A 27,816-nucleotide genomic window follows, 5' to 3' on the forward strand; every position below is an offset into this window, starting at 1 on the left:
CCATGACCCCTGCGGTTTACTAAGCCAGTCAAGAAATCAGGGTCCATTTGATTGACGTTGATTTAGGAAGTCCTTTTCGACTATTTTTTCGCTATTGTCGCATTTCGGATCCATTAGTTGAGCTTGGCTCAGGTCGAAATGAAAGAAGTTGTTGTTTGATTTTACGTATTAGTCTATTTTCGAGAGAAAATACTGTCTAATGAGGAATGTTAATAATTTACAGTTTATTTCATGTGAGCGATAAAAACGTAAAAAAACTGCTTTTTATAATTACTTTTGTAGGGGGGGGGGCTGTTGCGAGTTGTTGGCGTTTATAACATGCAACTCTTTTCCTTCTTTAAGTGTGTAATATGTTATAATCAGCTGCTATGTAATGGAAACAGAGAGCGGAAAATTTAGATCATCAGTACTACCGAAACCCGACAATGAGCCGAGAAACAGTGACACAGATACAGGACATTCTTCATTATACTTTTCAAGCCGTATGTCTAATGCTACTAACAAAACATTATTGCAAAGTTCACTTCTTATCTAGCATTTAATCAATCAAGTTATTTCACTGTTTTTCTTCATCATAAATAACTAAACGTAAATGTGTGCTTTCTGGACTAGAAATATATTTTTTGAAAATATAAATACATTGTAATACGATAATAACTGTTATCGTAGTTTCGAGTCGTTGAATAGATGATTCTTGTGAACAAAATGAACAATGTTTTGAAATGATAAATTAAACGAGTTTTACGCTAATAATCTCCTCTTCTTTCGGTTAGGGGAACGCAACGATAGCGAAAGCTTCGGCGATAAAATCGCCAATTTCGAAATCGGTACCTTCCCCCTACTACAAGCAATTCAAGCTGGTACGCATATTTCTTAACCTTTTTGAAACATAGATTATAATGACTTCTATCACTCACAATATCGTTTTCAAATACAAAGCATAAAAACGGACTCCTTAAAATTGCTGATCATTCCAACTTTGTAAGTTAGTTCTTTACAATATTAATTATAAATAAATATGTTTTATCACTTAATTATGTACACAATGGCTTTCTATCATTCCTTCCCCTCAGTCAATGACTTATGCTGCTTTATCTGTTCGAAGAAGGCCTTACCAAAATAAGCAAAACTTACAAAACAGATTTTATACGGTAAAATATCTGTAGGCTTTGATTTTTAAATGTTATAACATACAGCTTCAGTTGATGAATAACAATGGCAAAATTATTTCTTCCCCAACATTTCGCGCCATTTTAGGAATTTTTCCTCCTCCTCGTCGAGGAATAGCGCTTCTACACATGCCAGAAAGTATTCCGTCCCGAAGCAGTCCTCTCTGTAATAAAATAGAACATAAACATCGAAAAGATTAGAAATAAGCATTTTGCTAGCTAAGTGAAAGCATCGTAAAAAATCTATGCTTCCGAGTTGCTGCTTTTCAAAAATGAACAGCCGCTGAAATGTTTCACCCTAGACACAAACCGGGCGGCTGAAATCGCGCCGCTGAAAAACTGCAGAATTCATGTATGAAAGAATTCGGTAGTCGGCATAGTCGGGCGTTACAAAATTGATAGCGGCCAAAATTCAAACATGTTCATGGGTGAAAATAAAAATAAATAAAAATTGAACATACCCGATTATAATGAAACAAAAATGTTAACAAAAGAAAGATCACACTCCGTTTGGATCCTTCGGATGTATGATATCGCCTTCCCGGAGTGGTTGTCTGGCACACTGATGCTGACTGAGCTATCTGATGCTATCGAACGTAGAGCCGGTTAAAAAAATAAAATTGCACATTATTCGGCCACTGGTACACGATTTCTCGGTGTCGGGTCGGGTTGAGGACCACAGTCGTGATGCTGTTGATGATGATGATGATAATGATGAAGCTTCGTAAATGTTTCGTGTTGTATGCTTATTGGCACTCTCGTTTCTAATGTAAATCTCCTCTAATTATAACAATGCAAGCAATGGCTGTATTCTGTTGCTGATACTGGTTGTTAAGCACTTTTGCGCGCAAGTTTAGTTCATTCGTTGCTAGTCGCCAATCACTGCTAGAAGTGACGACTCGTAGCAAAGGAAAAGATCACTGTTTAGTTCTTGTCGGTTGATTTGTTCCTGGAGAGGACTTATAACGTGTTGGGATCGGCACCATTTAGCACCTTGATGTACGGTTTCAGTGTTTCGATTTCATCCGTCAGCTGAAGAGCATCTATGCAACCTCGGAAGTAGTCTGTCGTGAAGCACTGCTTTCTGGAAGATAACATTTCGAGGTGAAAACGGTTAGAGATCGCGCATCGAATGCTGTAAAGTTAGAATACCTGCCCGGTTGTTAGTTATTATTATGGAAAGAGACAAAATGCGTGTTAGTAATATTATTAGTAGCTACCGGAACCAACTTTGTTCGGTTAAGAGGCATAGTACCTTTTGATTTCGAAAGATTAACATTCTGATCATATGTGTTTGAAGCCGTTTGGATGAATTTCAAAAATTGACAAAGTTACAGCTATTTGTACCGCGCATGTCTGGAGCGATTACACAGTGAATAAAAACATTAACGCCGTTTTTCTTGAAACCTGGTTTTGAAAGCCGGTACCACATTCATCCTTTTTTGGATATTGCAATTTTTATATTTTTTAGAAATGTTTAAAGTCAATTTTTTCGAATAAGAACCTTACTTTTACGTTTCAATGTCCGCCATTTCGTTATGCGTTCGAATTTAAACAAAAAGATGAGTCGAACACGAGATAATTTAATATACATACTTTCATATTGTTTAAAAATTTTTCAATTCGGGTGAGACCCCCAGCGCCAATCCATGGTTTTTATTAATGCCTATCTTTAAGGAGCCGTAGGGGAAAGGGAAAGAGGCTCCCATATGAAAACCAAATTGTAAATATTAGTATAAAGTGCAATGTATTGAACGCAAAAAAACCCGATACGATTCGCCTTTCGTGTTATCGAAAAAAAATATTTGAAATAAGGCAAAAAATATAGTGTAAAAGGTACTATGCCCCTTTAAGTCAGTTTTCTTACCATTTTAACGCGTCAATCACACACTATTCACAATGCTATCAAAGACTCTAGATAGCCTTACCATCCTTGGCAACTATAACCTTGTTTGATGATTCTCCTTATGTTAAATTTGCAAAAAGCAGTTCAATTTGTCAAAAAAATGCAGTTAGCTAGCTGTATATAGTAAATACTCGAGTGCGCTCTAATAAGATTCCATGAGTTAATTTGCATTTAATTTTAAAATGACGAAATGAAATAATTGCAAATTAAATTTAAAAACCCATCCTTTGCAACATGGCCACGCCGCAGTATAAAGCACATGCCGTATCAAACCGTACAAATGTAATACCTTAAAGTGTGGAACCCTACAAATATAAGCTATTTCGTAACATGCATAACAGAGGGTGTCACTACACAAACAAAATTTGTAGGACGATATTTTTTGAAGAATTTTCTTCTATGTGTCATGTCAGTTCGTCAGTGGTTAATCATTCAGTCAGTTCAATTTGAAGACGACCCTTTTCGTCATGCCTTAACACGATCCATACTCTATTTCGAGTTTGTAAAAGAATTATATATAAAGTTTACAAAGTTTTTGGCACGTGATGAATTTTTATACTTCTGTCTGTACTTGTACAACCTTCTTCGTGTACAACCATTTAGACAGACAAAATATTTCGAAACTTACAATTGTTCGTGAAACAAATTCTCATGTTCTAGGGACAGTTTCTCAAACGGAAACTTCATTTCGTCATATATATAAAAAAATCGTCTTTCAGCAATAGACAATAATTAAACAATAGTTTGAATGTGACTCGCATCAAAGTTGGATCTAATGCTGTTTTTCAGTCTCTATGACGAGAATGTATATGAAGGCGCGCTGTAGACAAAGCCAGCTAGAATCCTACGTACAATTGAAAAATCTGGGACGAAATTGCGTTAATTGTATTTCTAATTTCAATGAAGTATAAATCGGAAAAATTACATGTTTTGCAACTGATTTGATCTGTTCTTCGTTTTACAGTTCAAAGCAGCTAAAGATTGGACGTGTTTGGTTCTAATTGCCATAAAACACCTCTTCGCATCTCGCCAGTGCAGTGCAGTGCAGTGCAAAAAGAACCGAAAAATCGCCTTTCCTAACGGAATCTACTGCTGCAATTTACCCGTAAAGGACGCGTTCTCTGCTACTTGGAGCAGATTTGCGTGCACCTACGCATGCACGTTGTCACGCTTCAGTGGACACCATGTTTTCGCTACTCGCGTGTGGAAAATTCCTTTGCGCCAAGTTTCCATTCCTCGCCGGCACCTTGTGAGTGAGGTGCGCGAAACCTGAGCGAGTGGCTACTCGCTTACCGCCGCTGTAACTAACTGCAGGCAACCGAGACCTAAAGCCGCCAAAGTGTCTGCCAGTTTAAACTACCAGTTTGCTTTACGTACGTATATGGTGCTTACCGTGTGCCTCCATGGTTCCACGCCATCGTCCCCATCCAGTCGGTATACATATAAATGAATATTATAGGCAGTTTTGAGCTGAGCTGCAAGTAGTAGTTTCTCGGAGTTTTACGCGACGATTCTACAAATTATCTTTTGCCGACGTAAACGTGGAAAACAATTCTGCCTTGTGGCTTAAATGGCCGGTTTGATCGTGGGAAGGAACTACCGCTACCCGGCCGCTCCTACTTACTCCGGATGCTGAGTGCTGGCGGGTTCTAATCAAATGTTGCCAGTTTTGAAATGAATTTTAACTTTTTTCTTTTCCAAATCAAGTTTGCTGTGTTTTTCAAAATTCTGTTTAATTTTTAATAGTTCAATAATAAAATAAAAGCTTAGATATAATATCTGTTTGTAAAGTTCTTGAATGAGTTTGCGTCGTTTACTAATCTATACTCATATAACATTCGCATGAGACATTTTTAAAATATTTGTATTAAAATGTCAAAATTCTGTTTTTTGGTTCTGGCAGCACCCTGGAACCCACCACGTAGAAACAGCAGACCACACGCCTCAGCCCATATAGGTAAATGCCGCCTTGATTAAGATCGCAACGTGAGAAACTAAAAACATACCCAAGCAAACAGGTTGTTGTTAGTTGACTAACTGATTGGGCACTTGGCTGTACTACTGGTTATGCAGGTCGGGGAAGGAGATAACGAGCGGCGGCGAGAGTTGTGGGTGGCATTGGCAGCAACAAACCGAGCTACAACACAGGTAATTGATGAAGACATGAATGCCGACACGATGGAAACTATCAAAAAGTGCAGATCAGTGCGAATCGGTACAACAGGGTTACTCGACGACGACGATGATCAGCGGGCACAGCACAAAGATGAAACCTGAATTTCTGTTGAATAAGTGATAAAGCTAAAAAAAATGTTGCACCCAGACCTGGGAGACTCGCAAGCGGGGTAGGAAAAGCTCACCGTGCGGTCGGCAAGAAACATCAGAAAAAGAGGCCTCACGCGTGGATTTCTTCTGTCTTATCGCGCTTACATAAATTTCCAGTTCTGGCTACCTCTCCCATGGATCGGGTTGCAGCAGGAGATTACAGCTGCTCGCTCGTTTCACCTCCAACGAGTCCAGCGGTGTGTTTTCCTTGTTTCACTGGTTTTAGTCCAGTTTGTTTTTTTTCTGCGCTCACTTTTTTACCGCATGTGAGTATATATTTTTGCATTCATTATTTGTCTTGTACCCGCTCGGTGTGCCTTTTCCGATTTATATTTTTCTGATCGGTCAATCGCTACCGCCCAGCCGAAAACGGTTAAAAAGATTTCTGAGAACTGCGAAGGAAGTTGATCCGTTGGGGGTCAACATAAATTTGTACCCGTATCTACCAGTTCTTGTGATTGGAGATTAAGCTGAAGTACAGTATTGGATTGCTGCGTGCAGCTGCGTGCGTGCGAAGTCTGATAAAGGTCAACCGATGAGTTTTGTTGCACATCGTGCATGTTAAATGCTATTAATTTAAAGTTGGAAATAGTCTGACAGTGATCCCCTGTAGGTCCGCAGGTCTGTGCTTCAAATAATAACGGCTGCCACAAGATGTTACAATTTAAAATCGACTACAACATTACAAAATGTTAGTATTTAAAGTCGACTAGTCTTTTCGCCTCGTAGGTTATAATCATGCTTAACTGCCCAGGTAAGCATTAATATAAGCAGTAACAACCCAATATCCCAGCTAGCTATTTTATGCGTATATAAAAGTAAAAAATCTGCCTTTTACATACATATATGCACACAAATAAATAGTATTTGATGCGCAAAATTGGCATAGCCGTGCTATTTTGCAGGCGATATACGTGATGAGGAATAATTTTGCGCATTTCATTCATATAAGTGTGTATATACGATAAAATCCGATTAGTTGCGACTCGCTCCATACTTTTGTGGTGAAAATCGTATGTGTGTCAATTATTATCATTATATACGACTGAAAATCAACTTGGATGCACTTTATTAAGCATTAGTTACGATTCCAAATTTGTTAAGAGATAGTTACGATAATTTTCACACACTGATGTACGATTTGCTGCTAGCTGGGATGTCTTCCCAGTAAACCATTTGGTTTGTATATCTCGATTGCAACTGAGAAATACGACATCATATCTGAACGAAAAAGTTATATTTCAGGTCAGATAAGAGCATATATGTACCAAAGTGGAGGCAATATACGTGCGAAAATTTTGACGATTATTATTAATTCTATCTTGCATTTTATACAGCGGTTTTTATAACACGCAACTTAATACTCCTGAATATATGATTGAGATACCGTCATCCGGGGATACTTGCAACACGGGGGTTACTTGCAACACTTTGGCGCATCGCACTTTTGACAGCTCTAACGCATTTGTTTGTTAACTTAATTATTTGTACCCAATGCCATTTTAAAGAAGGGACGTTTACCTATTGTTTAGTTAAGTTTAATCCATTACATCATTGTTTTGCTTGTTTCTATACGATTGGAAAGTAATACCACTTTCAGAGTAGGAAAAATGGATGTGCAAAGTTGCGTCAGTTCATTGACATGGAATTATTTTTTATTGTTTGGTTCCTGTACACAATAAGTGCATCATATTAGCTAACAAATAGCAACTTTGAGCTTTGTTTATATTTTGAACTTGGAGAAGAAACGATGAATTCGTGTTGTTACTTCCAATATGGCGCGGCTAGCAGCACTTCTAAAAATGCAAATTATCGTAATAGACAGTATGTTCAAAGTAAGTTTGCATCTGTACGATGTTATTTCGTCTACCACCATCTCCAGAAAAATTAAAATTGTGAAAAATTTCACGTGCCTTGAAACGGCAATTTGGAGTTCGCCGACATGCTGCATTTTCACCGAATATCTTTAAAAAAGCGATAGACGAAATTGGGAAACAAAAAACGCCTCCAGTATCTCTTGTTTTACTACAAATACATTCAAAATATCTCAAAATAGTCATTCGCGGTTTGAAATCAGATATAAAATCATAAGAAACGCAAAATCAGAAAAGTGTTGCAAGTAACCCCGTTTACTGGGTAACTTGCAACACCCCTATTTTCGGATCATTCTACAGATTCATTTAGTTTATATTTTTTCTCATAATCATAAATCAAAAGTACTCACCACTATACAAGTTTTGGCTACTTACACTTGGACCTAAACGGTATACTTCGAAAGTTATACTAAGTCAAAGTTCAAAAGTGTTGCAAGTATCCCCGGATGACGGTATAACTAAATATTACAATCATCTATAGTGCTTTATAATTCACAGTCATGAGTTGTATATGGGGACACTCACGGCTACGAAACAACTTATTGTTCACTTTGTTTTGATATACTCTAATCATTATGCAATTCCAATGTTAAATTGACATGAAAACGATTTAATGTGAACTTTCTATTACGATCTTATGTTATCTGGGTTTGGTCTATATATCGAACTTTTTTCATCCAATTAATCACTCTTCGCATCGGATACTTCCTCCTTTTTCAGAAAACAGAGAGTATGTCATGACCGCGTATAGAGTCATATACAAGTAAAAATGAATAAACAGTAAATCAGCCATATGGTGGCATTTTTACTGCACATTGGTGTATATTAGCTTTCCGACTGCATAGCTGTTGGAAATTGCCATCCAAAATACTATTCAAATTCTTGTTGTCAGTAATTAGCTGCAAATAAGCATTATAAGCACTGCAAGAGGGTAGTAAAAGAGGTATATATTTCGCCGAAGTAGTTGGGGATGAAATGGGGAAGGCAAATGAGGAGCGTCCAATATAGCTCTAGCTATCCCAAGCCCCTACCTAGCGCCTCCACGTGGCCATACCCGGTAATGCTCTATTGATTAGCCAAGCTAGGAGGTGCGATACTGTGTGGTTCCCGGCTACCTGATCTCATAATCGAGGTTTTGGGCAGAAGGTGGAGCCACACGATCTGGTAAGCATAATATAAGTTATTTTAATTATTTTTTTCGTTTTAGCTTATGAAGGATTTACTGCTTTATAGTGAAAACTTTGGCCAATACGAGTGTTAATACTGCACATGGATATTGGATACCAGAAGAAAAATCAAATTAATTATTAGAAGCATTTATGGAAACTAAAAGGACGCAACTCTATTCCATTCGAAGGACTGCTGGTGAGATTGTTCTATTTTACGCATATATACCACATTTCATAAATAAACTAGAATCGGGAAGAGCGAGGGACCATCAGAGCACTTGTTTGAAGCGGTGGTCCTAGGGAGAGTGAAACAGTCAACTTTCTAGGGTTAATCTTGGCCCGACTAACAACACATCGTGGATAATGAGCGGGCTCTTCTCCCCACCTGCTGGAGTCATTCTGCATTAAGACGGTTTATTCAACGATTGACTCAGGTGACTTAGCCCTTGGAAGGAGATTCTCTAAATCCCTGGTATGTGTAAGTGATGTTGCTTATCGACCAATTCCCTTTTGGCCCTTCATACAAGAGTTGGGAAGCATGACCAATCGTTGAATATGTTCAACTCTTTTTGACATGATAGGCTCATTGCTATGAACGGATGTTCTGCTAAGGCAGGTGGTAGTATCATATATTCATATATATTTCGCCGAAGTAGTTTTTAAGTAGCATTTAAGGTCATTCAAGGAGACTCAGACGATCCGGCAGCGGTCAGACAGCAGCAGCAAACCGAAAACAGCTGACCTGGTCAATGCCAGGGAGGTATAGAGTCTGTTTAAAACTACCGGGACGAGTGCCTCTAGTGGCACCGGCTGCCTTCCCTCGCTCTCCCGGAGGCGAGATGTTCGTTGTTTTGGCCTGATTTGGCATCGTGGTTTAAATGCCAATCCACCAGTGCCTTAATTAAAACAAAACCTTAATTAAAACTTTAGATGCAAAACGAGAGGACATCAATTCGATTTGAAATGGACGTAAAACGAGTCAAATTTGGATGTTGAAAAGAAGACATTTATTCAAATTTTGGACGTAAAACGAATCAAATTTTGGCCGTAATTCAATTCCGTAATAATTCAAATTTTGGACGAGAAAAGAGGGGACCCTTAATTGACATTTTGGACGTAAAAAGTAAGGACGTAATTCAAATTCTGGACGTAAAAAGAAATGATTTTATTTCGAATTTGCTAAAAACACCTAATGATTTTTGACGACGACGTTAATTCAAATTTTGGAAGTAAAACGAGAGGAACGCAGCTAGCACCAAATCGTAAATATCTCCTAACAAACTCGAAATCGTAACTAAAGCTGGATAAAGTGGGATCAAGTTGATTTTCTGTCGTATATAATGATAACGACTGACATGCATACGATTTTCAGCACAAAATCGTAGAGTAGTACGGAACGACTCGCGCTTAATCGGATATTATCGTATATAAATACTTATATAGTCGTAACGCTCAAAATTATTCGTAATCACGTATATCGCCTCCAAAATAGTACGGATATGCCAATTTTGCGCATGAAATACGATTTATTTAGCATGTATATCTGTACGTAATGCTGATTTTTACCTTTTTTATACATATGAAAATGCTAGCTGGGAAGTTAGTTCAAATTTTGTACGTAAAACGAGAGGAAGGCAAAGCGAAAAGTTGTCAAAGACATCAATCAGATGAAACCATAACGAATAATTTTATGCTACATTTGTGTAAGAAAAGATCTTGAATTTGATAATCAATAACTGAAATACACGCAATTGTTTTGTTCCAATACTATCTGAAGCAAGCTTTAGAGGTAGAGTATAGTGTAAAGGTTAGTGAAAAAGTTGGCGCTGGATAGAGAAAGTGATTTTTTGTGGAGCGCTCAAGACGAAGTGTTTCTTAATGACAGTTATTCATTTTTTCTAATGTGCTTTTGTTTCGAATACTAAAACAATCCCCTAATAAGGGTGGCGCCCACTGCAATATCTCAGATTTCTTACAACAGATTTTGCTGCATTTTGTTCGCTGACAAGCTTCTGACAGATATGACAAAAATGAGTTTACTGCTTGTCTGGTCTCTAAAGCAGACCAGTGAAGAAAAATGTCGAACTTTGTATGAAACTAGTAGTCTAAACCGGCAGCCAGAGATCAAATCAGACCACTGACTCCAGAGCGACAGAAAAATTTCTTTTTAAATAAGTATAGGTCATAGCTCGTCATACACTTGACCAAATAAATTCTAATTCTAAATTGAAACGAGTCAAATTAAAAACATTGCAATGACCTTCGAAACTGGTGCAGCATGAAGCTTCGGTAATAAATTGGGTTTCATTGCACTCTTTTTAAGTTTTTTAAGACCAAAGGGTTAACGGAGAAGCAGAAGTAGACTAGAGTAATTCTAACTATGATCAGTTGCTCATTCATGCTGCGAAATTAATCGCAAATGGAATCTACTGCTTTCAACCAGATTAGGCTCCTTCTCATCAGTCAAAAGCACCATAAAGGTGGTATCGTCATAATTTACCCTATCAAGACAAAGGTTTGATGTTTACCCGACGTTTCGATACTTTGTTGTGTCCTTTTCAAGGGATAGTGTGGTAAAATAAATTTTTAATGTTATTTTTAGGTTGCTTATATTCTTTTTCATTGTTTACATGTCGTTTACGTCCTGTATTTAGATTTTTTATTTTGATTAGAAATCTATGATAAGTTGTTACAGATTTTGTTAGTATTGGTTAGTACTGAAGTGTTGTTTTTTCTAACTTGTTAGATCTGACAATGGAATAGCAGAGCGTTATACTCACTTGCAGAAGGACAGGATCTGAGGCTCCCGGAACAACGAGTAGCAGTCTTCGCATATCCGGTCCAGCCGGTAGAAAATCGCTTTGTTGAACTGCCCTTTACATTCTATGTCGAAGAACGAGCTACGCTTGGCGAGGCTGTGGTGAGGTAACGCTACAGCTGCTAATGGTACTAGTGCGATTATTAGTGCCAACGAGAGCGCAAGATTACGGGAACACATCTACAAGGTAAGAGAATAGGTAATGGTTTCAATAATGTACATGTTTTGTGTAATATTTTTCCAATCATTGGCAATTTTAAGTTAATATTTTGATCGAAGCTTAGCATATATAATCTAACCCCATAAATTGCACAATAGTAGAACACATTTGAATTTTTATTGGACTAGTATTTCCGACCAGTATTCATAAGAGCGATCATCTTTGCTAAAGATGATAATTTAAATGTCACCGCAGCAATAATATTCGTTATATCTGTCACGATACGCGTCTAGTTCGCAGCTGGTGCCAATTCAACAGACGTGTTCGGTTTTTATTATCTTTTATAATCGACTTATCCGTAGATAGAACCCGAAAAAGCACTGATCATAAAGATATCGAAAAATAAATAACAGTAAACTTAAAATAGATATTCTCTACGGGAGCATACAACGACCTTTTCGAGATGATTTCAGATTGTCTATCAACTAGTAAAAGCACTAGCCAACATATTTTGAGTTATGTTTTAAAGTACAGGAATAAAAACAGCAGACAATCCACGAACTAATTAAGTTAAGTAATATAAAAAAGTAATCTGCCCACTTGCCATTTACTAGGCTATCCACAAAGTATACAAAACACTCATTCATTCGCAATTTTCTAATATCTTAATTTCAACGACGAACAGACGATTTGCGAATTTCACGCCGAACACGAGGAAAAGAAACATTGAAGAAAATCCTAAGAAGAGCCGGAGAGTCGATAAATCGGAAAGGATATAAATAAGCTGCAAATTGAATCCCACCTTACGAAAAACGAATTTCGCGAAGGAAGAGGTGGCCCATCGTGAATCGAGCATGTGATTCGAATTTCAAAGCTAAACGCCGACAAGTGCACCGTTCGTATCTTAGGGGGGTTCAAAAAAAGGAACTCTTGGAAGGTAGCGATGGGTGCCTCTTTGAGCTCCGCGGGTGGTACTGTATTTTATTGATTGAATACAAAAACTGAGTGTGTAAGTTTCTTTAAAAAATAAACAATCTAGTGTTGGACAGTCTTATAAACACAATTATAGGATGATACAGATTTCCGGTCGTCGTCACTTGAAAAGAAAAGTATCACATTGTTTTTTTGCGAAACGAATATAAACATAAATATCTAAACTGCTTAAAACTGCGTTGAATTCGCCCCACGCGTAATAAAAGAAATTGTGGATGAAATCACAAGATCCACTCGATATTTTATTAAACTTGTCCGACATCAATTTACATCTCAAAGAGAGACGCCGGTTTCACACGACAAAAAAAAACAAAAATAAAAACGTATCGTTTCTGAATATTCAAATGTCGGCTTAAAGGTGTCTATTAATTTTACCGAAATTTGCTTGCGTAAATCTTTGTCGTTCGCTGGCGATAAACTTGCAAAAACGTCAACTAAGCAAACTCATTTTCATGAATGAAATATGTTCAACAGGTGTGCGGCTTGCGGTAACTCTCCTCCAAAATCTCGGCAATATGTTAGAATATTCAATTTCCGACCAGATGGCGAAGCTGGACAAGCAAAAAAAAAATCTGCACTCCGCAAACGAAGGAGATTAAGATACATATTCATAAGGTTAACGATAATAAATTCAAACTTTTCGCGACTCCGCTGCATTCGTTTGAACGAGTCGGAATACTGTCACCTCGAAGAAGCACAAAAAAAACGGTTTCTTCCTAGTTGGGCTGCAACATGACCGGCCAAATTTTGAGGACACATCAATTTATGCGTTGTGATTGACCACCCATGAGTCGCACGCACATTGGGCAGATCAAAGAAGAAATAGAGCACCGTATGCGTGAGACCCAGCCACACCGCTGCTGCTGCTGCTGCTGCTGCTATCTGCCTAGCCTAGACGCTTTGTCGGCGCGACATTAATCGGCGTGCGTCGCAACATCGAGTCACATAGACATAACAAGTTGGGCGAGCGTGCCGCACGAGTGCCGCGAATCGCATGTTTTCTTATGATTAATGTAGCGTTTGCTCTTCTTCGTTTAGCTATTAATCAGGGCACCTGTTTTCGAGGGTTTTTTCCGTGCTGATTTACGCATTTATCTGACAGCATTATGACAGTGGCAAAGTTTTACGCGCTTCCGGTGTTGTTTTTTTTCTTAATTGATCACATCGTTTGTATGATGGGGAGCGAGCACGGGTGTTAAAATGTTACGGCCAATTTAAATCGGTTTAAGAGGAGATAACAGTTTGAGCTGCGATAAAATAGATTTATTATTTGTATTATTATTTAAAGATCCAGTGGTACAACAAACGATTAAAAGGTGCTTTAGAATGCATTTATCGGCAGTTGATTTGGCAAAAAAAAATGTAGCAGAAGTCGTCCCAAAGACAGTGACTGCTCACTTCGCGTTCATTCATTACAAAGCAATAAATCACAATTTACTGTCGGACTGCAAGAACAACATACTCTCCCCGGCAGCATTGACTAAACAAACCGTTGTGTCAGGAACGCAACCTAATTGATCTAATTGGATTCGATTTTCAGTAGCGATCCCGCACATTCCGCCGTACAGCGAATCAATCAATATTATTAAAGCAGAAAGGTCCATCGCCGCCCCGAACGGCACGTAGACATGCCCGAAAAGGCGATCGAACAAGTTATGACGTTGTCGGTGCGTCCAATGAACGCGATTATTATAAATAGCACGTTCTTCCGTTCCCTCGCGAGAGATGCCCGCCTAAGTGGCAGTAGTGTAGTGGCCGATCTTTACGCGACCGCATCCCGTGGCGGCAATAATGTTGTGTGCTGTGTGCACCAGCTCTGGAGAAACATGCGGATCCTCGTAGTTCGCCGGCTCTGCACTTACATCTGTCTTTGATTTTATGGCGATATAATTGGCTTCCAATTACAAACATCATCGTCTTTCACATCGGGCGTGCAGTTTTGCTGTCGCTGCGACCTTGTTTCCGTTTCCGCGCGTACGCATATGTGATGACTTCTTTTGGCTGAAACGTTGCCTTCTTGACTGCTGCACCACCGCCTGGGCGAAGTTTGCGATGCAGGATGCAGCCGTGTTGGTGTAATTGTGTTCTCCACTTTTTGAGGATTATTATCTGAATCGTTAAACCGATTGAGATTAAATTTAAAGACGCGGTACTTCACCGCTCGGATGTTGGCCTTCTGTTCTGCGAAGTCTACAGACGATTCTCGATATATATAAACTTGAATTTTATTTACGCTCTGGATTAGACTTGCCACGAATAAGTTTTTAAATTTTAATACAAATAGTCTTTTGTTAAGAACGTTAAGAATGTCAAAAATCAGATATTACTAGGATAGATGTACCAGTAATGGTGGAAATTCGAAAAATTTCGAACATTACTGTCCTATCCCTATCGGGCTTAAACTCCCCCCCCCCCCCCAGAAGAAAATTTGTTCTACACTTTCAAGCTTGAAATTTCACAGTTTAGAACAAAGCCCGACAACGTCACCTTCAATTGCAAATCGTCACTCGACAATGAAGGAATGAAGCTTCGGTTTCAACTGGAGCAACACCGCTTCGCTTCAAAACTGGCTTCAATCAGCGTCAGTAAAACGGGTTTCACTTCATCATGACGATCGGTTTTAAAGGTTTATTTTCACTTTTCTACCAAATATTCAGTAGAAAGCCAGTAACTTTTAACGCAAATTGAATTGAATTTGAGTAACATTTTCTACAATAAAAGGCATATTATATTTAACCAACATCGTCAAATCGAGCCTGACTTCTAGTTGTCGTCACTTGTATCAGTCACCAACTTCAGCTGACGCTTGCTTGAAACGTTCTTCAACAAATAAAAGCAGTTGCTTCATATATGATGCGAAGGTAAAAGAAAGTCAGCTTCATTTATTTGTTTCGACGATGCCGGGCCCTGGTTTAAGGCACAAGAAAATTTGCGGAGCTAGTTGCACGATCCTCGTCGTCGTCAGCAGCTTTGAGCCGAGGTGGTTCGTGCTGTTTTAAGCAAGATCGAACTGAATCTTGGATTACTCGTTGCCCATTTCCCTGGCGTTTCTGAAGTTATCGTTTTTTTTTATTTAAAAAATAAAAAAATTCCGATTAGACCTGATCGAGCCATATCGCACATTGAGTCCCTCTGTTCTGGGTGTCGGTGGGGTTGTTGAATAGAACTGTTTTCGTTACGACGTTTCCGGTTCACCGTAGCATATTGACTATCGCCAAATCCGTTAGTAATCTCCCCAAACCCCAAGTAGTGTCTGTTGCTTTTGCACCTCCGCCAATCTTCACTTTCAGCTTGTACTCCAGTAAATATCGTCCGCAAGCGCGCGTGTGTCCTCAGTGCGCATTGTCAAATCCCTAAAAGCTATTGATCTAGTAGGGGGTTGTACATTATCAGCTGCGTGCGGCGGCTTATGCCTCTTGATCGTACCGTTATGCGAAGGGCGAAGTAGGCTCGATGTCCTGCTTGAATACGTCACTGGATCTTCTCATTTGTGTTGCTGTCCGCGGCCACCAGCGATCCCACATATATGAACTCATCTACCATAAGGTCGCCATTCACCGCTCCGCTCCAATAAACTGCCTAAGGTTAGGCTACGTCCGATTTTTTTTTTTGTAAACCGTTTTTTTCGTTTCTGGACCACTGTGCATTGGTTTTGTCTCTACAAAAGTAGTGATTATTTCCATGTTGCAGACAGGTTTGATATACTCTTTGTGTATAAAGTGCAACTTTTCGTTTCATCACAATGAGCAACAGTTGTGAAATCCATCAGCAAATGAGATCAAAACTCGAAGAAAAGTACTTTTCTCATACACACACTTTTCTGTGATGTGCACTTCAAATGAGAAACTTTCAGGTTTGTATTTAAAGTATTTAAATTGTTAACATTTTGTTGCTCCTCAATGAACAAGTTGCACAATTTTCAGGTTGCTCATATAACCACCTGTGCTAACAGAGAGGCAAAAAACGGAGAAGAACACATCGTATTGAAAATTGAGCAAAGTGCCAATATTTCGATTCTCATCTCTTGCCATGAGGAGGTGCATATCGACGTTTACGGATCTTTAGTAACGTGTGGTAAAAAAAATTTACCGAACGGTCGGCTGTTGAGATTTCGGCAAAATTTTATCGAATTCGGTGCTTTTTTTAAGTGTGTATGATTTCGAATTGGAAGCAGCGTCAAATAACAATAATTCACAAACACAAAAACTATTCGTAGAGCATTATAGTGTTAGTCCACAAGCAGGATCCAGGCATCATCTGGAGGCTGAAAGATTCAGAAGATTACCATATTAGTACCACTTGAGTTGAGCAAAAAGCGGGTGTAGATGCGCAAAAACAAATGTGGAGTTTTGCTCGCATAGTTGGTACAAGAGAATTTTATTTTTGCATTGTATTATTACTGGGGACGAAACATGGATTTATTCCAACGCACTGCAACTGGGAACTTCCATTACAGTTGTTTGTCGGCAAAAGTGTGCCACAAAGAAATGATTACAGCTTTGCTCCTTCGGCTAGAAGACGCCGAAGATCCTGTTTTTCGACGAAAAGCTGTTTCGCATGGATGCTGTGTCCAAAAATCGCATAGACCGGTTCATTTCGTCGAAGAAATTTGGGGATGTTCCCCAAAGAAAGTGAAGTTTTAGTTCCAAACCAAACATCCGGGTAGTATCATGTTGTTTGACTTGGTGGCGTCTAACGGTTTGCAAATGCCACCTGTTTTCATTGATGCTGGTTTTAAAATCAAGACCTCGTACATCGGTAATCAAGAAGTGTACATCGGTATTTTGAAAGACCCATTGCTTTCCTGGGTGCAGGCCAACTTTTCTGAGAATCAATACGTTATCCTGCAACAGAATAGAGTGTCATGTCATACGTCAAATCGGACCCAAAGATGACTGATGGAAAACATGAAGATTTTGGCTGTAATTTGAACCACTTAGCACCAGATTCGAACTCTAAGAACTCTACCTAGGTCTATACTATTCACCGATCTAGCGTAACCCTTCAACCACACCCTCTTGGCAGGTTCCCACCCCATATGGTTTAAAGGTCATGCAATGCAGACGCTTATTGTAAAGATAACTGGTATAAAAACATTCAAAAACTATGTTTCCAACGCCATTGTTGATGTGATTGCTGAGTTATAATATCTACCAACAACCATCTTAAACTATACTCATGTTTTCATTAGCTGATGGAAATTTATTGGAACTGGTGGTTTGACTTTCAGTACTCTAAACCAATATTTCAATTTTGTCTTGAAACATGACTATTTATTGTGTATATTCATCCTCTCATAGGAATAAGGATTTTTTAAATTTGGAACTAAAATGAAGCTTCACAACCAGATGGAACATCACTGACTTAGCCAAGTGCCATCTCCAGCAATCAATACCTGGCGTAAGTTCATACCGGCTGCCTCCGTCCGAGGCCAGCACTTTCAGAATTTAATCGAACTAGCACCGTCAAAGAGAACGAGTGATCATCAACGTCTTGGGCTTGAATGAATTGCAACTCTATAAATAGAAGCAGAAATTGCACCTATATGCACCTTCACATCTCTTTGCCTGCAGGCAATGCCCACATACACGGTGCAGAAACACGTTTTTATGCCAGCTACTCTGGTGCGAAACTCCTGTGTATATCGTTACTGATTGAAATGCTGCCGCAAGCTACAAATCTGACAGACCCTCCGCTTAGAAAATAAAAACAGCTCTGCGTTCACCATGAACCTGACGTATCGTATACATTATTCTATATGTTATCGAACTGTTTAATAAGCGGTCAGTTCTAAATGTACATTTGTCAATAAACTACTACTTTAACTCCGAGTTTGACCTGACAGGTAAGACGCGTACAAATTTGAGTCCCTGATCATCTTGTAATAACGCCGCAAAGATTAGACACACGGCACTCCACCGTATCGGAGTGGAGAAAATCTAGTTTTACGTTTCAATCATAGACGATGATGATGATGTTTATTTCCGCTCGTGTCGGCGCTGTTGTCGAGCGACACACGTACGACAGGCAGCGCACAGGTGAAACATGAGCTATTTTTAGCACGCCAAACAAAAACCGGCCTTATTGATGTCGATCGGTGGATGCTCGCGAACAGGGATCGAAGGGCCGTGACCCGGAAAGCAGTTTCCCTCCCAGTTTGCTGCGTAGTGTTGACGTCCGTTTTCATTCTCTTATTGAATTCGATGACGTAAATGGATCTTTGATCCAGGATGCGTAGCATCCAACATTATAAATGATCACCAAATGACGCAAAATGTACGAGCATATCAATTTTCCAGCTTAAAAGACACTCTAATATAAACGGAACTTCTATGCTACTTTCATATCCCAAAAATATAAAAATTGAGCTGTATAAACTTTTCTACAATCTTTTTTCTCACGCGTATTACAAATATGAACAGTACTTCAATTGAAAATCAACACGACAAACAAAAGTATCGTGTTTTTGGTCAATAAACATGTTTGAGTTTAGCATACACAGTCTACTTCTACACATCTCTACTATTGTGGCAATAAACTTGTAGCAAAGCAAATAGTGTTTTGATAAACAAATGATGGCTTGCAAAATAAATAAACTTTCGCTGACTTTGACGGGTAAAATTGCAGTGCAACGCTACTTGCGTGATGGCTGCCCGCGCGTGATTCAGCATCATCAACGGCATACACCTGCGAAATCAAAAGTCGGATTTTCTATCTACTCTTGGTGTTCAGTCAGCTTCGGAAATATACGGTTCCGATAAATAGCCACATGTAATCACCTATTCGTGGCAATAATTAGCTAGCTGACAACAAAACCATTTTCATCTTATTGTTCTCCGGTAAATCGATGCTGGCAATGAGCTGGCAGCTGGTGGCAGCATTGCTATATTCAATAATTATAACGGAAATGACTACTGCTGCCGAGCTACAACAAACCCTGCTAAGTGAGCCGTAAATATTATCTTTTACCACACGGAGCCTACAGTTTGCACAGTTAAATATGCTGTTTGCCAAACCGGCTGTCAACCAGTCAACCCCTGGGCGTAATTCATGTCTGGATTGGCTGGTTGATAAAGTTGCCAAACGATTGACGCTTAATTGATTTATTACCCAGCCGGTTATTGTGGGTTCGCACTAGCAAATCAAGCTGCAAGGAACACACGTAGATCACATGCTGTACCTATCTGTAGTCCACGAGTAGTGCTGTCTATTTATTCTAGTGTTTAGACAGGTCTACATAAAGTCTGGCTAAAAGTTAATCTGGACGCATAGAACAGCCTACAATTCGGAACTGGAGATTGTGGCAGATTAGCCAGATTATGGCCTTCTTTGTGAATTTATCAGCAAACAAGAACTTATACTTGCCTGGCGTATGGCCACGCGCAGTTGCAATGTAAAATTTTCGATCGGGAAGTGGCTTGAAATCCATTTTCACGTAGGTTTCGTCGGCCATCAAAATACATCCGTAGAATTTCGTCGAAACTTGCTCGTACAAACGCCTAGCATATTTCTTGGCTACCAAATTCTGCTTCAAGTATCGATTCGTATGTTTACTGGTGCTGTAAGACCTGTAGCCTTCTCGAGCGAGGATATTCCGCGTAGTTTGATAATTGGCATTGTACCTTCTAGCCAAAAGCAAAGCAAAGCTTGGGTGCTAATTCCGTTATCGAAATTTGACCTTTTGTTTTTATACGACAGACTTCGCAATCAGCTGTTAGAATACAGGACAGTGCGGGGTCAGTGCTACGATCCTATTCCTTCCTTCTAGCCATATCCCGGATTGACTTGTCAAGATTGGATTTATCGCACCTCAAAGTCTTCTTCCTCAGCTCTCGGTCCTTAGCTCCGGTTTCCTTGAAAGTTGTTTACCGCCTTGTCACATCTAGGTTTTCCTTTTACCCCTTTAGAACATTACACACTGTTGATTTTGGCATTTTTAGCACTTTTGCCTCCCAATTGGCTTCGAGGTATGACGTTGGTCTTATAAGCCGGTCGTCGTATGTTCGAATCTCAGCTGGGAGAGGCTGTTAGAGTCAATAGGATCGTAGCAACTGGCCCTGCAATTGTCCTGCACTCTAACAGCTGGCTGGGAAGTCTGTCGTATAAAAACAGAAGGTCAAGTTTCGATAACGGAATGTCGCACCTAGGCTTTGGTTTGCTTTGCCAACTTTGATTCAGACAACTCCGGATTTTTCAGAAGATTTTTTTACGTTCGTCGAGTTCCATTCTATACTGCTCCGCAACGTGGTGGAATATTTTGACGAAACTTGCAACAGTCGCTCCTCATAAACATGTAAACAAAGTTATAGCAAATGGTTCCAGTTCCTACCACAAGAGGCGTATCGCCGGTAACGCACGAGGGGCGTCCAGATTTGCTTTTAGCCAGACTTTACAGTTTCGGTAGATAACAAGACTTTGCTGGTGTTTAATTTAATCACTGGGGTAGCGATCGTTTATTTGTTAGTTTGCGAGCTAAATGATTCACACACTTTTTCTATCAGTAAAAAGATTTAATTGGCTTGAATGTTTGTTCCGTTTTTAGAACAAGTTGAAAGAATAGAGGCAAACCAGCCGCAGTCTGAAAGCCCGTGAAATACAAAATCTAATTTAGTCTAATCTAAGAAGTTGAAAACTACTTGTCAAATGACAGATAGTAGAAAAACCGGATACAATCCATCTGAACTGTGTATTACAGTACAGTATAAAGTCGCTTCCGTTTTTCAGTTGAGATGATGGGAACTAAAATTCTGACAAGTTCAAACACCTATAATAAGCTTTCAAGGACACATGTCAAATGCGAATGTAAGAAAGTGCAATTTGGATAAACCATTTGATTACAAACAAATGTTTGGAGACCAGCAATGCGAATTCTGAAAATAATTCTGAAGCATTCTTTCGACAAGTTCCACCAAACGAATTAATTGAATTTTGGTACCTAGGTTTTTAGCTGATCAGTTCCTGTGTTGACAGAAAGCTTATGCTTTTTCTGAAATGTTATATATAGCTTGCTGCTAATTTTACCTTTTTTCGGAGAAACATTAGTCAAGGCACGGGAGGGTATTTTCAGCGTACCTTTGAATCCGGCCTACATTCTGATTGTTTCATTGGACCTACTGACACTATCTTGAAAACAATGTGGCACTCATACACCAATAACTATTTTGTCAAACATGTGAAACCAGCTTAAACCTTTTCGGGCTATTGTTGAAGTATTAGTATTATGTTTAATAATGGTCCTTGATTCCCGAAAATAGTTTTTTACACATACAGAAAATTGAATCTAAAGGCTGAAAAAACTGTCGCAAACTCTTCAGTTATCTAAGTGTTTTACGAATACCAAAACGTACCCACGTAATCAGTAAATGTAAGCAATTGGTATGGAAAACGAGTATCGAATAAACACAGTTTCATCAAATCTTGTGAATATAGTTCAGACTGCTGCTTATAATAGGTCGAAAATAGGTTTTCTACCCTATTTCACGCTGACTAACTCTAACAATAAAAACCAAACCGAAGAAAGGTTGTGACAAAAATGGCGCTAAAACAATATCCAACCAATTTTTTACCCAAGAGATCTGCTGCCCGCTCATTTAGCTCAGGGGTACGATGCTAGTCTAACAAGCCAGTCATCGTAGGTTCGAATCTCGACTGGGCGGTGCCGCTATTGAGTCAATAGGATCTTTACACTAGCCCCATAGTTTTCCTGTACTCTAATAACCGGCTGCGAAGTCTGTCGATAAAGAAGGGTCAAGTTCTTAAAGATGTTTATACCCATGGTTTTGCTTTGCCATTAATCTCGCGTAATTTTTCTCGTTTTTCTTAAATAACGAAATATTGTTGTGTCGAACGGAAAAACAACCCGTCATGAGTTCCTCAAGGAAGCACTTAAGGCCCTTTGCTTTTCACACTGTTCATCAATGAGCTTCATATACTGTTATCACCTGGATTTCGTTTGTTTTATGCTGATGATGTAAAGATATACCTGCGTGTAAAAACCGCTCTCGGCTGTCTGAAACTATTGCATCTAGATGAACTCTTTAAAATGAGGTGCAAGAATAATTTGTTAACAACCAGTGTCCTCAAGTGCCCGTAATCACATTCACATTCCTTTTGTTTCAATCTTGAGGAAACTATCTCGAGAGCTAATAGCCAACTCAGATTCATCTTCAAAATCGCTGATGAGTTCCGGAATTCGCATTGCCTCCGCTCACTGTACTGTGCAGAAAAAGATTATACGCCAGCCCCTCGGATGCTAGCTTGAAGTAACCCATCGGACTTGCCTCCTTAAGATACACGTCGCAAATTACCAGGAGGTGTTGAAACACTCGGAGGTTGGAAGTTGGAACTGGGAATTGAGTTGTCGAAATCTTCTGGAGCCACGCCGGAACGAACTGTTCGAACGAGCAATTTTTTCCATCTTGATACACGGAGAATTAGTTAAAGCTAGTTTAATTTGACAAGGAATATGGCAGCAAGGAATATGGCAGCATCATTCAACATTACCGACGAGTTGTTTGGCTTCCATATCCATCGATGCTTTCAAGAGGCGATTCTCCCAGGAACTCACTTGAATTTGAATGTGTGGTTTTGGTACAACATTCCAAAGAAAATCGTTTGCACTGCTGCAAAAGTCAGAGGAGACGCATGGTTTTTTTTGCGATTTAAATATATAATTTTGGCACCATAGGCAACAGTTCTGATTATCGAACCAAAGTCATAAACATAAATTTCGACTTGTTTTATTCCGATCATGTAAGCATCAAGTGGTCATTATTTCATCGACTTGCACCGATAGTGTAACGTTCACTGTAGCCAGCAAGGCGTCATCGTGAGAGCGGAAACCGTTCCAAGTTACCCCTCATACTTTGGCACGTTTCCTTCGGTTGCTGGGCAGAAGCAATACGGTGCAGAATGACTAAAGCGCAAGCAGCCAGTTCGACCGAACATTGTGCTTAAATGTGGCAGTCAGAGCGAGTGAGCAAACAAAAATATAATCGGTATTAACGATCACTTACAACTCTCTGAAAATTGTTCGTATAAGTCTCACACCATCATCGGCACGGTATCTCTAGGTTGATTCTGCCGCGACAGACAGTATGGTACCAGCATAAGCGGCAATTGGTTGCCACAGTTAGGCATAACCGGAAAGTATAGAGGAGAGCGTCCGCTCAGTTTGTCCCTCATCCCTGTGTAACCAAACTGAATGCGACTACTGCAGTTAGTGTTGCACTAACTGGAAATAGTAGTTTATTTTCTACACATTATTTAATATATAATAAAAACAAATGAAAATCATTCTCACAAATATTAAAAATTAACGCATAAAACTATGCCTCACTTCATTTTCAACAGTCTTAGACGAATTATCCTTACACTTTAAATTAGCTGTTATGTATTTAATTTTTGTACTATTACCATAAGTTTTGTTCACCTCTTCACCACCAGCTCATATATCCCTTAACCGGTCACTTTCCCCCATAATATTCTCTAATAAAAAGGAATTTAAGAAATTTAGTTACACCCTAACTTAAAATCCTTCTTAATATGAAATCGTTTCTAGGCTCTAGTGCACCGCATATTTTTATCGCACAGAATCGAAGCATACGGAGTCAAACACTTGCATCATGACCAACGGCCAAGCAAACCGGCAGGCAATAAGTAAGTACGCGAATACAGGCTGACATCACTTGGCTGGTGGACTTGTCTGTTTTAGACTTGGTCAGGGTCAGAAGTCACGCGATTACAAGCAGTTTTTAGGTTCAGCATCGTATGTGTGGTGCACGCAATGAAATGACACTTACTTCATTCGCTGATTTCACACACAATTCGCAGCAGTTGACCGACTGAACAATTTTGGAATAAAACGCACTGCCCGGAGCTTTTGTGGTTTGATTCGTTTCGTTCGAAGGATATTTTACGACTGATTGCCCGTAGCGGTTCTGCTGTACGCGTCATGCCCGATCATCGGTTTTCAGAGCGCGGCATATTTCTCGCGCACTCTGAACTGTTTGTGCATTGTATGATTGAAATACGATTCGGAACAATTTCTTGTTATGGCATTAGGCATCACAGTCACAAAATGGCCCACGTGACTTGCATTGTTTGCTGAAAATTGCACATTTATTTTACTGATTTTACAATTGTAGAATCATAATCTAATTTTAAATGTCTTGAATCTGTTGACAACGTGTTTTAGAAGTTTATAATTAGTTTATTTGTGTGAGAAATGTTTAATCTGTACGATTCTTAACAGCATTCGCACAACACTGATGAGTGAATCAATGCGGCATTGTAACACCAAACCTACGTTTTGTTGATATAACAACTCAATCATTAAAAACGCTCTTTCTCTGAACTGACAGTAATCACGCGGGCAAACATTCAAATTCCTCAGTAATGGCAGCATGTTTTCTAATTTTACTTTTGGTGGTGAGTGTATTGGTCATTGTTTGCTTTTTGAATTCATTCATACTACGTACTGTCCATTCACAGCGAGTGCGACATTCTAGAACCAAGCCTCCACAAACTGCGAGCGTTAGTTGCATGCGTTCATCCTTATTTGTAGTTCCACTATTATTCGTGACGCAATAAATAGTTTGTTACCTACAGAGCCGGCGCTCGGACCAGTTCAATAGTGCAGTAGCGCAGGGCTTTGCGTAGTTGAAGTTCTGTCTGACTCACAACGTGCCCCCATACGATCATAATTTAAACAACTCTCCTGCTTGTTTTTTTGCAGCAACAGTGCAATGTGTCATTTTTAAATAACTTGTATCGTTAAAAAAATATCTTGTATACCAATCCAATTTATGGATTATGCGAGGAAAGACCATTTATAAATACAATGTAAGATTTTTAATAGTAAGGTAAGACAGTCTCTCGAATTGCCTTGAAAATTAAAAAAAATCCCTGATTCTTAAAGAAAAATTTCAGCTAAATGAAACTTATTACGCTGCGAAACGTATCAACTCTTATGAATAATAAGAAAATTAATTCTGTGGCAATAACAACATCTTATTCGCCGACAATTACACCAAGCATATTGGTAACTTTCGGTTGGAAATACTACTACCAGAACAACAGAATGATCACGTGCCCCGTAAATTATCAACACTGTTCGCAATCTTATATTTGAATCAACGTCATTTGTCTAAAATACGCAAATATTACCACCTGTTTTCGTTTCGGCGGTAAGTGTTGTTGGATTGCCAAACAACACGTAAGTGATAATTTTGGAAAGAGCCCACGGCCGGGCAGCGGCGGCGGCGGCCAGGTAGAGTTAGCGCCTGCCTAGTGCTGGAAATTTTTCATCTCTTCCGTCTGCTGCTGTGGTGTTTCGGTGCTAATTGTTTAAATATTTAGCTCTTCAAACAATGACATACTAAAGCAAACATCAAATGATCCGACGACGATATTTTCGGCGTGAATAGTATTTTGTGATTTTTTTTTCTACAGCGTAACTCAGTGTGGTTCAACGACGAATCTGTTGTGGCGGGCGGAGAGTTTGCGCCTCTCGAAAGGGTGATTTAATCATTTTTTTGTTTGTTTTTTTTAGGAGTGAAAGTAACAAATGTACATATGTTTGAATCATCAGTTGACTATTACTGAAATATCCCATAATTTACTGGCTGTTTAAAACTGCTAAAACAATTATACTTGAAACTAGACATTTTGCAAATCTTTGTCACGCAAGTTTTTAATTTTCTGTATTGTAGTAAAGGCTCTGAAACATTCCTTTTAATTTGATACAAGAAAACAATTCCTAAATGCTCTGTAGAGTACGGGAGGGTATTTTCAGTCCATTAATCGGTAGCATAAACAATATTCAGGAATTACGTTGAAACTATATTCATTCGAGACAAGATTTTTATACCAATTGATAGAATAATATTTATTGAATATCGGCGTGTATTTTGGTCCTAATGAAACGCTACTGAATTTGAGTTATAGTCGCGAGAAATGATGAAGTCGCTGCGGCTAAATTGGGCTCATTTTCTATAGTGGTGTCTGTGTTTTTTAAATCCGACCGGCCGAAATAGCCTGCACAGGGATTAGATGCTTTTCAAAAACAGATCAAAAGAGAGACCGATGGATAACGTGTCGGTATTGCCTAGATACCGGATCATTGAAGATAACTAGTTTTGCAGTGACAACAGCTTGCTGCTGGCGCTAGTGTATCATTGAATCGTGCATGTACATTAGCACCAGAAGCAAGTGGTTGTCACTCAAATACTAGCTATGTCAACACAATAGAAGAGTTTCAGGGGCAACTGCATCACATCTTGGTAGTAGTGTAAATAAAGCACCATATGCTGAAATTAAAAGCAAAATGCTGCAGATTGCTAGTGAATGAAAATTGATTTATATTTTCATATCAGAGGGGAATTTATGTGTTCTTCCGCGATAAAAAGAAGTAGAATTGCTCTGCGACAGCATATTCATAGCTGTTTAGTTTCTAGAATAAGTAAATGTGATCATAATTGTGTGTTTTCCAAACCATCATCAAGAGCGGATACGCGTAGGCGATTGCTGCTGGTTTTTTCAGCCTGATTACATGCCATTGGAAAAACAGTGGTACTTACATTTTTATGAAAATAGTTATAACACATTAAAGCCTATGAGTGCTACATTCGTTTCAGTATTATTATATAGCGGCAAAGTTTTTATTTGGGAAAGCACAGCAAAAAAAGGTAATGTATGCCGAATTTAGTAGCGTGCTGGAAGTACCCTCTCGTACCCTACTTCCCAAGCACAGGTATCAAATTAGTATAAGTCTGAACGTCGTAATTAGTGATGTCCGAAATTTTCAATTATTCGATTAACGATTAATCGGTGAGCGTTGTCTGCACTAATCGATTAATTCAACTATTCGTGTCAGTGGTGTTCGATTAAAAATATTCGGATATTTCTTTAATTAATTCGATTAATTGAACGTTTATGAGTGATTAATGAGCATTATTCGGGCATTATTCGTACTCATTGAATTATTCGATTAATTCAACTACTTGTACTGGTAGCATTCGATTAAAAATTACTCGAATATTCCATGTGTTATTCGATTAATTGAATTAATCGAACGATTAACGGACATCACTAGTCGTAATGAATCTTCGTCCTGTTGGGACTTGGGACAAAAGGGCTTTGTCCCTTTTTTTATAAAAATAAAGGAAAAATGTAACGAGTACCATTAAATGCAAGTGTAAGAACTGCAATGAATGTAAATGTAAACCTGGACAGCACAAGAAGGCCGGATCATGCATTTAGTTATGGTAATGGCTATTGCCGGATGTTTGCTGTGCTTTCAGCGTATAAAGACATAAACAACGTGAAATAAGTATTTATTGCTACTTTTTAGGAGCGCAGAACATGGGCAAGAAAGTGCGCAGAATTGGGCACCGTGGATAA

The 27,816-nt window shown here is 39.0% G+C and overlaps 1 protein-coding gene across 3 annotated transcripts in view; it reads right to left on the bottom strand.

Moving 5' to 3' along the window:
• Positions 1–1,201: 1,201 nt before the first annotated feature.
• Positions 1,202–27,816, bottom strand: part of LOC128738641 (ion transport peptide-like) — a 59,743-nt gene continuing 33,128 nt past the window's right edge. For all 3 annotated transcript variants that reach the window (XM_053833935.1, XM_053833936.1, XM_053833937.1), the window contains exons 2-4: positions 11,224–11,441; positions 1,631–2,253; positions 1,202–1,333 (exon numbers count right to left, since the gene is read on the bottom strand). In XM_053833935.1, coding sequence (XP_053689910.1) covers positions 2,130–2,253; positions 11,224–11,441 — 342 coding nt within the window. In that variant the 3' untranslated portion in view covers positions 1,202–1,333; positions 1,631–2,129. The remainder of the gene's footprint in view (positions 1,334–1,630; positions 2,254–11,223; positions 11,442–27,816) is intronic.

The sequence above is a fragment of the Sabethes cyaneus genome, chromosome 2, assembly GCF_943734655.1.
Source record: "Sabethes cyaneus chromosome 2, idSabCyanKW18_F2, whole genome shotgun sequence".
In the NCBI taxonomy this organism is placed as follows: domain Eukaryota; kingdom Metazoa; phylum Arthropoda; class Insecta; order Diptera; family Culicidae; genus Sabethes; species Sabethes cyaneus.